Source organism: Zophobas morio, unplaced genomic scaffold (genome assembly GCF_036711695.1).
Source record: "Zophobas morio isolate AGI-343-1 ecotype UQ-CSIRO unplaced genomic scaffold, CSIRO_AGI_Zmor_V1 ptg000059l, whole genome shotgun sequence".
Classification (NCBI taxonomy): domain Eukaryota; kingdom Metazoa; phylum Arthropoda; class Insecta; order Coleoptera; family Tenebrionidae; genus Zophobas; species Zophobas morio.
In genome coordinates this window covers 266,901-280,925 of record NW_026972164.1, presented here as the reverse complement: position 1 = coordinate 280,925, position 14,025 = coordinate 266,901, and the positions used below count along the sequence as shown (strand labels likewise).

Sequence of the window (14,025 nt, the reverse complement as noted above, 5' to 3'; positions counted from 1 at the left end):
ATAACTAGAAAAGCAGAAGACAACGAAGGCAACTATAAAGTATATTAAACTACTTTTACTTTAATTTTATATAAAAAAGAATGCAAATAGTACGATGACAGGCGATTGAAAATAAATTTGTGCTAAAACTTTTAAATTTCCCTATTAAGGCTGTACCAAGCTGCAGTGAAAAATAGAAACCCACAAGTTAAAATTTGTTGTCATCATAAGCAAAACCTTTTTCACGCGAAAAAAAACTTTTTTCTTTGTTTGAATAAATCTTCTTATGAAAAAGGGTACGAAAGGACCAGACGCAATAATTAAGGTTAACAAAATTATAATTAAAGGATGTACTCTCTCCCGAAGTTCTAAAAGTAAATGATAAAAAAAAAACTGATTTAAAATTTGTTCAACTCAAAAAGTTTATTACAAAGATTCGAAAAAGAAAAAAAAATTATTGATCCAGTTTTAGTAAAAGGATAGCAATAATTAACGAATAAACAATATTCGTTGCTTAAACACTTATATAACTTTATCTAAAGTATAATAAAATTGAATTCAGCATAGAATTTTTTTAACACCAAATTATAAAGTAAATTCTTAATAATATATGTGCTCGTAATGAAGTTTATTATCACTATTTATTTTAAATATATTAATTACAATAAATTATGGTAAACCTTTTAAGGATATCTATTATACTAATAGAAAATAATTTTACCGAACAGGAAAGCCTTTAAAAACGGGGAAAGAACTTTAAGCATATGTAAAAATTGCTCTAAAAGAGACCGAAAAAAGTTCTTTGAAGCCGGAACTACAATAGTGTACAAAAATTCTGCTAAACAAATTACTCCTAAAATACTCAATTTAAGATAATTTATGGTATGAATAACTCGAATGCTAATATAAATGGAAATGCCTTGAAAAAGAGGCTCAAAAACTTCAACCCACAGACTAACAGTAGTAATGGTCGAGTCAAAAGCCTTTTTGACTAACAAAAAGTGATTTTGCCAAGTCAGAGGTAAGTACCTCAAAACAAAGAATAAAGTAAAATTATAATAAAAAGGTTAAAAAAAAGAAAAACACCTATCAATAAGAAAAGTAACATAGTCAACTGTATAAATGAAAGCCCGAATACAATTTTGGTTGAGAAAATTAATAATATTTTCTAAAAAATCTACAAGTAGAGCGCCGTGTTTATTAGCGTTAAAAATGACTGTCTGAATTATCATGCTAACAGTATAGTCATAACTTAACTAGGTTAAAATAAAAATAAAATATAAACTTATTTTTATGCAAGTCAGTGCTCGTGGGCGTCCGTAGTTGCTTTTGGCAAAAAAGTTAACGCATTCATCGCCGAGAAGTCTAGTGTTTACTAATATAAACCCTCGCAGGATCAAACCACTTGTCGTCGCATTCCGAGCCAAGGGCGGTACCTTATAAACAAATCAGTTTGTAATATTGTCTTGTTTGTTGATAAATAATGAGATAAAGAAATTAGTTTATTTTGAAATAAATAAAAATGAGTAATTGGAGTTAAAAAAAATTTTTTAAAGAGTTATTATATGATTAAAATATTGAACTTAATATTGCTGCAAGCGTATTATTAACTTGATGTTAAAAAGAATTAGCTGTTTATGGTCTCTTTCTTTATCAAGAAGGGCTAAATAAGGCTAAGAGACATGTAAAACTTTGGTTGAAGTTTTACTTATTTTTTATCGTTAATATATAATACCGCAACGACGTATAGGAATAATAGTAAAATATAGGAGAAACAAAAGTGTTTAACTATTTCAGGTTTTATATAAATGCGCACTAACGCTAACAAAGATGCAAGCTTGCCGCCTGCAGTTACTACCTTGTTCTTTTTCTTACTCTTGCTTTCTTATTTTTAACTTTTTCTTGCTTCCATGTATATAAGTTTGTGCAAGATAAAAAATTTTTGATCCAGCTCTCACTATTATATATTTCTTACTAATATTAAATATTTTAGTTCTTTTTTTATAGCATTAAAAACTTTACTTTCTTAAATCTCCTTCTTTTACCACCTAATTCATGCCAATATACATTTTTTAAGGTTAGTCTTGTTTCTTTTTAGTTAAAAAGAAGAAAGGAGTGTATTTTTCAAGTAATGAGCAGAGTTAGCAATAGATAGTGAATGTCTATTTAACGAAGTAAGCTGTCCTAATCCTCCAAAGTAATTTTTACAACTGTTGCGTAGCACGGCAAAAAAAAAAACGCTATTTTACCTTGCTGCTATTGCTACTGCATTCGTACTTTAAAAAGTTATTTTAATAAACAGTATTGCTTAGAAATCAATGTACTAACTTACAAATTAAAAAAATTCTTTCAAGGCTTCATTATAAAGATCTGTATTTTACTTTTTATTAAAAATAACTTGCAGGAATTTATACAGATGACTAAAATTAAAAAACACGATGAAATACAATTACAAAGGTAATTATTAAGTAAATAAGATATTAGACGTCGATGCATATTTAGCTTTTTTGTTAAGTACAATATAAATACTAAAAAAAATTATTATAAATCCCCAAACCAGAATATAGCTTAACTTAGTTTGAGTAATTTTTTACTCTCTAAAAAAAAAATTTTTAATAAAACTGCATTAAACCTATTATTTCTAATATAAAATATAAAATATATATACGGATCACAACGAAAAACATTATTTTTTCGTTTCTGTTGCAATAACACAATAATTCCTGAAATAAAATGTTAGGGTTTTAAACCTTTAAGCCCTCTTAAAATTAATTGTAGACAAATGTATATATATAGATGTACAAATATAACTAAACCAAAAATCGGACGAAAAAAGTAACATGACCGCCAGTTTATTTTCGTGTACCTTCATTAGATCCTAACCACTAAGAAATGAAATAATCAATAATGATAAAATTACCTAAAATGGTAATTTGCGTTAAAACTTATGAACTGGGGTCTTTTCCTCAACAAATATTACCATATCCGAAAATTTACTTCAAGATGTGGTTGAACTACCTACTAGAATATGTGTAAAATTGTAAACCTTTCTTAAAGATATGTAAAGGGTTACGCCATTATGATATGTAAGACATCGATTAGAAATTTTTATATAATACTAACTATTAATAAAATTCCTTTTTTTACGAAAGAAATACCTTTTAGCCATGAGTTTATCAAAAATATTTTAAGGGCATTATTATTTTAAGTTTATAAGAACCTTAAGGGGAAGATTTAAAGAATTTAAACTACAAATTCCATAGGGTTCTAATGTTTCTATTTTATATTTAGGAGATCCGGATGTCAGCAATGCAGACTGGTCTTTATGGTCCTTAGATCTCTGTGACCAGTGTTACTTTTCCTGGTGGTAGTTTTCAGAAGTTTAAGGTAAATGTCAAGGCCAAATAAACTCTAGTAATTGAGAGCCCTTAAGACAGGCGTGGTAATCCTTCAAGAAATACAGTAGGGAGAATTCTTACCTAGCACCCTTTAAAGCTGCAATAATCTTTATTCCGACTAACTAAAGTTACAATAATATTTGGATGATACCGCCATATATTGTATTGCAAAATACTGGCTTTGACTGCAACTGCATGCAGACCACTTTAACTTACAACTAACCCTTTTACTGAAACGCGGTACATTAGAGATATATAATGGTTAAAATTGATGCCCTCTCACTGTCACATTCTCTCAGTCCCTGGAACAAACAAGCCAAAGACTTTAACATCATTATAAAATATATTCGATCGAAGTTCATACCACTTATGCCGCCTTTACCCACTTATCTGCAAAAGAGACAATTTAAATTTCGGGAATAAAGCACTTATCTATTAAGCAAAAGTAAAACCAACTAAAGGTACGCCTGGGTCGCATGCTCCTACTGCTCTACTTAGCATATTAACAGAATTTAGGCTCTTTAGAGCCATCTTTAGGATTTTCACTTGCCATCTTGTTTTATATGAACCGCCCAGTTAAACATGAATGTAAGCTAAAATCATTTTTGCTGTACTTTAAAGAATTGACGACAGAGCATTCTACCTATTTGCCTAATCTCGGGTTATCCCCCTGCTAATTTGGTATAATTTAGCCGACTCAATTTTTAACACAATATTAACTAACACCGCTTCTATAAGCCCACAATAATGTGTACTTAAAAAAGAAATTGTCTCACGGCGTACCTGGTCTCCACTTCTATATGCCCGCCTCAACCCTCTTAGTGCTGAGGGATGTTAATGGTTCAGTTTAAATTTTAGCATTTTTAACGACTGTATTATATCAGAACATTAAATAAATAAAAACAAAATATATACAACCTCTAAGAACTCTATTTTTTTTTACCAACTAAGAAATGGGTTTCTTTGAAGGAAACATTTTGGTGGCCCCGATAACTGCAGTTTCGTTTTTAACAAATAAATATTTTCTTTCGGGTCAGTAATTATTTTTAGAAAATTATATATATATATAGTATAATAGAAATTTAAACTTTGGCTATAGGCGAAGGAAGTTTACTAAAGTGTTTTAATATTGAATACAAAACTTGTGTTCATAGTTTTACTGCTCTTAATCGGGCAAGAATATATGGAATACATACACATCTGGAACAGAAGCTTATAGCCGTTTTTGGCGAGAAACAGCTGAGAATCTTTTCATATAGTTTTGAAAGTATTTTTTTTGGTTTAGTTTTTTTTTAATATATATTTATTTTTCTCATAAAATGTTACGCTTACGGGTACGTTAGGGCCTTCCAGTTTATTTTTTAAAGTATTCAGCCCTTTCTTTACTCTGATGGACAGAGTTTTAGCAGTTCAGTTCCTGAAAACTGCAACTATTTCTGTTTACATTGTGGTTGCTTTTGCCCACAACTTTGTGCAAATTATTAATTTTAAACAAAAAACAATTGTGAAAACCCTCTGCTGCCAAGAAATGCCAATACTGTATTCCGATATAATTATCTCTAGTTTTTTGTTTACTTTAAATATAATATAATTATGTTTGTTAACAGTTATTCCTTCGCAATATCAAATCCTACGAAGAGCAATTTACTTTTTGCTTCAGGAACTGTTTTTGGTGACGTTTTACTCTGGAAATACAACTTTTCTTCAGACACTTTTGACTTTTCTAAATCAACTGAGTCTATCTTAATGAAACAACAAAACATTATAGAAGAGAATAAGTTTGATCATCCGTTAGCGGAAACTTTTACGTTGATCCAGTCTAACTTATTTGAACGAGAAGACATTACAATTTTTCATTACTTAAAAGGATGTAAAGGAGCCATTTACGATCTGGCCTTTAACTCTTCATTAACGAGCATCTGCTCTGCTTCCGACGACAGAACTATAAGAGTTTGGGATTTAAGAAATTTAACAGAGTTCGTCTATCGTTTATTCTGACTTCTTTTTTTTTTATGTTGAAATTAAAAAGTTTTTTAATTTTAAAATTTTTATCCAAAACTTTTTGTAAACCGACTTTATTTTTTAACTCTTCATAGATTTTTATAATTTCTATGTTTTCTGATCTGGTTTATATTATAAAAGTGTAAGAACCAAATTTGTACTAACAGATGGCTTATCTTGTAGGTGTGAGTATAGTGGTTTTGTCTTCAATTCTTACAGTGACTTATGTCTAGAACTATATTTATTTAATTAACAATTTATAATAAGTAGTTTAAATATTTTTTAAAATAACTGCTGTATTATAAAAGCAAGCACAACTTTGGTTTGCTTTTTTTTTTAATTTTTTTTAAAATATAAATTCGTGTTAAAGTTAATTTAATATTCAATAACTTTTAAAATTGTTATTTTTAAGGGATAAGAATTCAAAGCATTGCAGCTTCACTATTTATGGTCACGAGGCACGTATATGGAAAGTTACGTTTTTGGACGATCACATTGTAAGCGTTGGAGAAGTAAATAAAAGTTTATATATGTCTAGTTTGGCTTTTCTACTACTTTTTCCTGCAGCTTCTAATTTATTTTATTGTCTTTTTAGTAATTAATAATTTTTCAAGATTTAGTTTATTGTGTTATGAGTAATTAACAAAATTGTATATAACTACGAGTTGGCTTACTTGTTATATAAAATAAAATATTTTTCGTGAATTATAAAATTTTATAAGTCCAAGTTTACCATCTCGTTGAAAATGAGGGAAATCGTTTAAGTGTTAGTAGTTTTTTGAGAGAAATTCCAGCTTCATGTAGTTTCGCAATTACCTAGTGTGTATTAGTATTTTTTTTCTTCATTGTAATTTGTCAAAATAATTTTTACTATTTTTGAGAATTTAGTAAATTTTAAGGCGTTAGTTACCTTTGCAAGACGAAAATTTTTAATGAAATTATTGTTTATGTGTTTTTTTAATTAATTTTCATCGTATTTGACTGTATTTTATAACTTATTTAATTTTTCTATATATAAATCTTAGATATATATGTACCTTATATTCACCCCATTATAGCTTTCTATAAATTATTAAACCACAAAACAATTGTGCCTCTGATAATTTAATAAAAGTTTTTTACATTGAATGTGCGCATTACTAATTTAATAAATTTAAGTTAATTTTTATCTAAAAGTGTTGCTTGATTACTTTAATTTTAAAAAATAAAATATAAGATGTAAAAACATGATAATTATATTGAACATTGATGACTTTGAGCTCTTTGCTTACTCATTCTATCTAAGAAGGATAGTTTTTAATTTTTATATATAAATTTTAGTAAAATTTTTTTGTTATAACAAGGCGCAAAGAATAAAGTTTTCTATAAAAATTACTAAATCTAGGCAAAAGGCTGCAAAAGGCTCCTATTAAGTAATGTTTTACTAGGTGAAGAGCTATCGTACGTGCACAAACTTTCTTTTTCTAGATAAAACTGTATACTTTAAAATTCTTGTTTATTTTTAAGTAAATGTTTCATTAAACTCTAAAAGTTTTGGTATGTGTATATTTTGCTGGCATTGTACAAATATAAATAGAGTGGTATTAATCTCATAATGTGTTCACATTTTTTTAATTTATGTGCTTTTTTTCTTTGTTAATTGTGTGCATTTTATAAAATTTAGGATTCCAAGGTTTGCATCTGGGCGCCTTCATGTGAACTTATTAAAAGCTGGACGCCTCACTCAGGAGGAATTCGAGCGCTTTGTTCTTCATTGGACAATAAATATATAGTAACAAAATCAATATACTTTACATAAAAAATTCGTTAATTTGAAAGTAGATTCTGGTGGTTAATTTTTTTACTGATTATGATTTAGTATTCTTATATACTATTTAAATATACATTATATTAGTAACAGTATAATTATGTTAGTTTAATATATAAAAAATTGCTTTTTTTTAATTGGAAGCTTATTTATAAATTATTACAATAAAAATTATTAGGAAGACTTTTATGGTTTACTTTACTTTATGTGTTCTATTAAAGTAAAATTTTTAGATAACGGGCGGTGATGACCACGTGCTCGCTGTGTGGAACGTTGAAGTGATACTGAAGGAAAATGGTTTGTTAATAGGAAGAGGAAACCTTTTGCTTGCTAATAGTATCACATTGTATTACGTTGCGGAGCCGTACTGACATTGGAGCAGTTAAAGATTAAGAAATATTTATTGGCCAATCGTGTTTTTACTTTCTTTAACCCCGCATTGCGCGCTATAAGAACATGTGCATCTTTTGCAGTAATAAAACGGTAACTAGCAGTACAATAAATACTAAGTTTTTAGATAATCAAAAGATATTTGGTATCTATTTATCAGTTAACCAATAATATAGCGGGCTGTAATTAATGACCTGTAATAATTCTCCATATGGCATACCACTAGACTGTACTACATGTTCTTGCAATGTGTTTGTCTGCTTCTAGCACCATTTGATACAACACGTGATTTTTACTTGTGTTCAACCACTTGATTAGTCACTTTCCCCTGCCCATGTTTTGTTTAATCCTACAAATATGCTATCTCTATCATTTTTTTTAACGTATAAATATTTATAAAAAAATAATAAAAAAAGACGCTCTAGTTGGTCATTAAAAAAATTAATGTGCTTTCTTATTAGTTAGTTAAATTTATGAACATTAAAGTTCTTACAATAATTATTATTTTCTGACTTTACTTTTTGTTCAGAAGCTAAAATACTAAAAATCAATTTAAACTGCAGTGCCTTTAATGTGCGTACATAACATTGTATATAATATTTTCATTAATATACTTGCTACTCAACCTAAAGAATGATAAAGTTCGGACCGTGCATATCCTCAGCCCAAACTCTTTAGTACTCACTTCAAATAAAGGGTACGCCACACGTCTTTATATATAATGAAAATTTTTATGAGAGTTTTCATATTTACTGTAAAAGCAACCTTTATAAAGCCGAAATAAATATAGACGGAACCTGTCTAGTAACCCCCATGGCGAAACACATTCTCAGCCAATCAGAAAGCGGCTTCTCTAACTCCTGTGAACTCGCCAATGACTTTTCACCTTCCTGTTCAAGGGCGAATAGAACTTCTAACATCAGTAAAGTTCTACTCTGCCGGAGTAGACGTTACCTCGCTATTGGCGAAAGAAGTGGATTCATATGGATATTCGATACTAAAAATAAAGTTATAATTGTTATCACTATTATTATTACTATTATTATTATTATTATTATTATTATTATTATTATTATTATTATTATTATTATTATTATTATTATTATTATTATTATTATTATTATTATTATTATTATTATTATTATTATTATTATTATTATAGTTAACTGTGAACCGCTTTCAAGCTTACGATGATGAAAATGTCTGCTGGCTTTCCTGGCACAAGACAACCGAAAAGTCTCTCGAGCTGTTTTCCTCCAATGCTAGAGCAGAATTTAAGTGGTGGAAGATTCGTATTTGTCATTCGACCCATCACGCTGGGTTGGTGTTAACACAATCGTTGGAATATTTGCCGTGTTCTGCTTGTTTGTACGTTATAACAACTACTCAGAAGATACTGTTAGCAGGTTGTTACGCTACCAGCAAAAAATGCTCTAATAATAACACTTTAATAACACATATAAGGAGATAAGCACGGAAATCTCCACGTAATATATTTAAAAAAGAACGAACTGGGGACCACTGAAGAAGGCTTAAACCGACCAGGATCCAAATACGCCGTCAAGCAATACAAAATACTAAAAGTTCACAACAAACAAGCAATACTGAATATTTTATGCGTTACTCAACGTATAGTAGTCTATACTTGGCTATTTTTTTACTAACCCAATTAATTTTTTTTATAGAACAAAAAGTTTTTACGTGTGGCAGGGATGGTTATCTATGCGAGCTCAAATGGCTCAATAATAAAAGTGAAATTCATTATGATGATGAGGATAGTAGTAGTAATGTTAATACTGACACGAAGCAACTAGTTTGTTTTAATAAAATACGCCCTTTTTCACAGTCTGCTCAGCTCTTGGATATACTCTGGGACGATTGGTTCTTGTTAATTCATAATTTATTTATTACCGCTAACAGGGGTAACCAATAGTGACCTTTTATTGTGTGGGTTTGTGGGGGCTACCTTTCAAGTATACAATCGAAGTAGCAATAGAAAAGTATGTTTAGAGGATCTATCATTCCTTTTTTTTTGTATTATTATAATTTACTTACAGTTGTGGGAGGTTACTTGCACTGGAAGTCATCGCTCTTTGGACTTTTTGATAAAAAAGCTGGCTGATGAGCACTTCTTTGCTTTTGCGTATATTAAAAAGTATTTAAAAAAGTTTATTTAAAAGTAGAAAATTTTAGCCATTAACCTTCTTATTTCAGTCACGAAATTCATTGGCTTTTTGACGACCAACCCCAATCGCCTTTTCTCTTCCAAAAAAAGTTTCACCATCGTCGTATTACTTCGGTGAAGGCGTTGCCACTGTAATATATCAATTTAAATATACTATTCTTAGTTTTTTGTTTATAGTTTTGTTTGTATTTCTATTAGAAACTCGGAAGAAGATGAATTTATATACTGCATAACTGGAGGAGAAGACTGTTGCTTATATATATCGGAGCGTAATTCATAAAGAACCGTCTCGTTTCTTATTAATGATAATTAACTTCTAAATAGTGAAGAACCCGCCAACCACCGTGGCGCATATAGAAACACCCGGCCATACCATTCGTGCAATTTCTATCTGCCGCTGTCCTAAAGAAAGTTATTTATATATTAATATTCAAGAAAAAATTAAGTATAGAATTATTATTGTTTTTTTTAAATGTAAACAACTTCTAGAAAGCCTCTTTTTTTCGGACTGCCTCGTCTTTTGGGGAGGGAGTAAAGGGTATCTGGACGCGTGCATGCTTACTTTGAATAATGTTACAGTATTATTACTTTTTATTATCATTATGCTACCCTTTCTGTGTTTCTGCCATCCATTTTTTATTAATGTTGCTATATATAATAGATGTTAATAGATTTTTTATAATTATACAAGTTTTTAATTTTTTCCTCATTAAAAAAATTATAATTATAAAAAAAATTTTGTGCTTCAAGGAGTTTTTCTTTTTCGGTTTAGAATAATAAAAAAATAAAATAACAGGAGACTATTACTTACCTTTTTTTTTTATTTTTTTTTAAAATAGAAACTTTTGGAAGTTAAGCATTTAGGACTAAACCTAAGGAAGCCAAAGGAAAAAGTAGCCGGGCGTATTATGGCTGTAGTGTCTTTCCCCACTTCAGATAATAAGTTACTTATATATTAATAATATTAATGGATAGAATAGTTATAAGAAGTACACCACTATTTGAGCGTAGAAACGCAAGTACCTTTTCATAAAGATTGCCTCTACTTAAAAACTATAACGCGATGAAAGAAAAAAAATTTCGAGAAACTTTAAATATAAATTTTTATAGTATAATGAAAATATTAAAATTATTATATATACCGATTTGAAGGCTATCTATCATTACGGCTTCTTCAGGCGGAAGACTTTCCTTTTACGCGTTCGATGCAAATAATGGAAACGTTGATATACAACGTTACTCATATTTTTTCTTGCTAAACTTTGATTAAGTTTTATCAATTTTTTTTGGAATAAAATAGATAATTAATCATTTTGTTGCGCTAAAAATTATAAACGCGTAAAACATATATAAATTATAATAATGAATACATTTCAGCTCAGTAAATACGACTTCTTCATAAATAGTTTATAACCACTACCATGAGCGCTGTATTCTGTGCTTAAAACTCTGTGAACTGCCCAATAAGAAACGATATCTGTTTTCAACAGACACTGGAGGACGAATAGCGCTTTGGGATCTCTCAAATTTGTCCTCATTGGTTGGTTTAATTGATGATATTTTTTGCAAACCTATGCTTTAATGCACTATTTTTTGTAACGTAATATTTTATAACTTTTTTTTTTAATTTTGGGAGGAGAAGAATAATGCAAATAAGTTTTCTTTCTAATTTATAATGTGCTAACAAAATTAGAAAATTAAAATTTTATAGTAAAGTAGCCCAAATTTTGTTCGAATCAATTTTTTTCAAAACTTATAAAAATAAAATTTTTGTTTTTTAATAATTTTTTATAAAAAAACCTAAAACTCCACCAATACATTTCATATAATTGAATTCCATTTTTACTTTTTTGCTGGTATTCATCCTTTAGAGTATTCATTAACGTCAAATTTCACATTATATACCCACGTCTTAATATATTTTTCTATTATTTTACAGTACTATATTAGCCAAGCACGTGATACTTAATTATAATTACTAATATTACAGAATTACGCCTCCCCGTTATATAGCGTCACTCTCCACCAATCTGGCGTCAACTGCCTCTCCACTTTGCCTCTTACTGGCGAAGACTATAAAGATAACCACTTAGTATTGGTGGTTACTGGTGGGGACGACAATGCTCTTTGTGCAGTTATAGTAGAATTTAGTGAAAATAATATTAATAATGACAAAGCACGTAGCTTTTGTACAGTAAAAACTAAAGCAATTGTCAGAGATGAAGCTGCCCACGCAGCAACTATTACTGGTTCGCGACTTTTTATAATCAGATTGTTTTATTTCGGAACTTTTTACTGAAAGGCCTTTGCTTGCTCGAGCATACAGAGGAGGGCACTTTCTTAATTTTAACCGCTTCGGCCGATCAAAGGACGATACTGCGGAAGCTCGTTTATAATTTTTTGCTGCAAACTTTACATTTTACTTATATTTCAGGTTAAAGAAAATTATAATTTTATACTCAAATAACATAAGAATGCTTTGGATTTAAAAATAATTATTTTGTAGGCCGACTTGCGGATATTAGTGACATTGCTACTATGGAGCTTTTGTATAAACTTATAGATTGACCGTTTGAGATAACTAAAATATATTATATTTTTAAATAGAAGCAATGAGAAATTCATTATTGTTGGTAACGGACTTCAAACTTTTCAAGTGTTGAAAGAAACAAATCTGTTTAAATTGAAGGAGCTTGCAGAAAGGGAATCCAAATTTCCAAATTGTTATAAAATAACGCGTTATAATAAAAAAAAGTGAAAAAAATTAATCTTTTTATCTCTCGGTAGTGTTTTCGTCATTATAATTTATAAAATTAAGGTGAATGTTACAAAGAATTCCTTTTTACTTAGGAAAGCGCCGTATATTATTATAATCACGAATAATAATAAAAATCTGTGTATAATCTTTTGACAGAGCCAGATTTCATTGTAATAAGCAGGAAAATGTAACATCCAAATGAGCTAGAGTTACTTTTGCAAGTGATTTGTTGGTGTGACCAACTTTTTGGTGTCTTGGATTTTGCAAGGCGAGTTTACAATACGGTTGTATTAGTTAATGGTTATTATTTTTTCTGAAGTATAATTAATATATACCAAACATAACTACTTCTGCTTATGCAGTCTTAAAATATCGAAAATTGAAGTAGAACTCTTATTAGTCTTACCAACTGAAAAGAGTGAGCTTGAACGTTTTATTAAAAATACAACAATAAACTCCTTAACTATGTGAATGCAATCCGCGTGTAGATAACTATTAACAAACGTTCACTATGCAAACCACCAAACAGAGACTTATAATAAAAACAAAAAGATGGTTATGTCAGGCTGCACAAGATACTGTATATATATATATATTTGAAGGGTTTATATCGGAGATAAAGTCTCTCTCAAACGCGTTACTATTCATTTTTTTTATATTACTTTGATTTAGGAAAAAATAAGTACTTAATTTATTTATCAATATAGTAAATAAAACTATAAGCACTGTAAGATTTATTGTTTCAAAGAGTTAAAACCCGGCATTTTGAAACCCTTAGAGCGCAAGGAGATAAAAACATCTCTCGATCTACTGCTTTTAAAGCTTTAACTTATAAAAAGAACGCCAGCTAGCTGTTATATTAATTGCTCAATAAACTCAGTTTTCAAAATAAATAGTTTTTTTTACTAATTGTAGGCCTTTTTTTAGAGAAAATTGATTATCAAACCCTAATGAGTTTGTAGAACCCTCCTCCGTTTGCTATAAGTATCTCTCCGAGTGCATCACAGAATTTTCCTCCCCTTTAATCCACCTTAGAAATTTGAAGACAAACTAAACTCGTTGTTTATAGTTATAGTAGCTCTTATAAAAAAAATTTAGGTTTACTAACTCAATTACCTCTTCTCTTCTTTCTTATAGTTTGTTTAAATATTTGAATTTCTTGCCTCAGTTTGAAGGTGTATTTAGTTTCAACCAAATAACTTTAGCAAGCAATTTTGAACACGGTCGTCAGTGTACGTTACTTAAGTTTTTTCGCTTACAACTTCACTTTTTTTTAAGTTGGCAACGAAATTCTATGGAATAACTTGAGTCTAGACCATTGTTAGCCAAACAAGCCCCAAGCAAATTAATTTTCTTCTCTGCCAATTTTTTAGACTGGACAAGTCTTATGCATTTAAGCCGTCTATTACAATAATTATTGGTTGTCTGAATTGCAAGCGTATTTAAAGTTTATGCTCTTTTTACACTGCGATGCGAAGGGCTGCGGTTTTTAATAGTATACACCTTT

General features: G+C 29.4%; 1 protein-coding gene and 1 long non-coding RNA gene across 2 annotated transcripts; one reads left to right on the top strand and one right to left on the bottom strand.

The window, feature by feature from the left end:
* Positions 1 to 93: 93 nt before the first annotated feature.
* LOC135143485 (uncharacterized) lies at positions 94 to 810 on the bottom strand. The gene is made up of 3 exons (XR_010282795.1): positions 701 to 810; positions 217 to 347; positions 94 to 160 (listed from the first exon to the last, which is right to left on the bottom strand). It is a non-coding gene; the product is annotated as an uncharacterized LOC135143485 (long non-coding RNA).
* A 4,313-nt stretch (positions 811 to 5,123) lies between these two features.
* Positions 5,124 to 12,518, top strand: LOC135143463 (tRNA (34-2'-O)-methyltransferase regulator WDR6-like). The gene is made up of 23 exons (XM_064075323.1): positions 5,124 to 5,353; positions 5,791 to 5,890; positions 7,042 to 7,149; positions 7,419 to 7,482; positions 8,105 to 8,148; positions 8,208 to 8,272; positions 8,337 to 8,548; positions 8,760 to 8,981; positions 9,040 to 9,204; positions 9,261 to 9,456; positions 9,509 to 9,575; positions 9,633 to 9,730; positions 9,790 to 9,891; positions 9,959 to 10,029; positions 10,085 to 10,171; positions 10,250 to 10,338; positions 10,600 to 10,703; positions 10,913 to 10,995; positions 11,167 to 11,300; positions 11,751 to 12,009; positions 12,063 to 12,194; positions 12,267 to 12,309; positions 12,368 to 12,518. The coding sequence occupies exons 1-23, from the start codon at positions 5,124 to 5,126 to the stop codon at positions 12,516 to 12,518; spliced, it is 2,826 nt and encodes a 941-aa protein (XP_063931393.1).
* The last annotated feature ends 1,507 nt before the right edge of the window (positions 12,519 to 14,025 follow it).

What these genes read in the sequence shown, in the direction of transcription:
- LOC135143463 (XM_064075323.1), top strand. Translation starts at nt 5,124, where the DNA reads ATGAAACAACAAAACATTATAGAAGAGAATAAGTTTGATCATCCGTTA. An exon ending in GATATACTCTGGGACGATTG is followed by an intron (nt 9,457 to 9,508) that starts GTTCTTGTTAAT and finishes GGTAACCAATAG; the next exon opens with TGACCTTTTATTGTGTGGGT. An exon ending in TTCCCCACTTCAGATAATAA is followed by an intron (nt 10,704 to 10,912) that starts GTTACTTATATA and finishes ACCGATTTGAAG; the next exon opens with GCTATCTATCATTACGGCTT.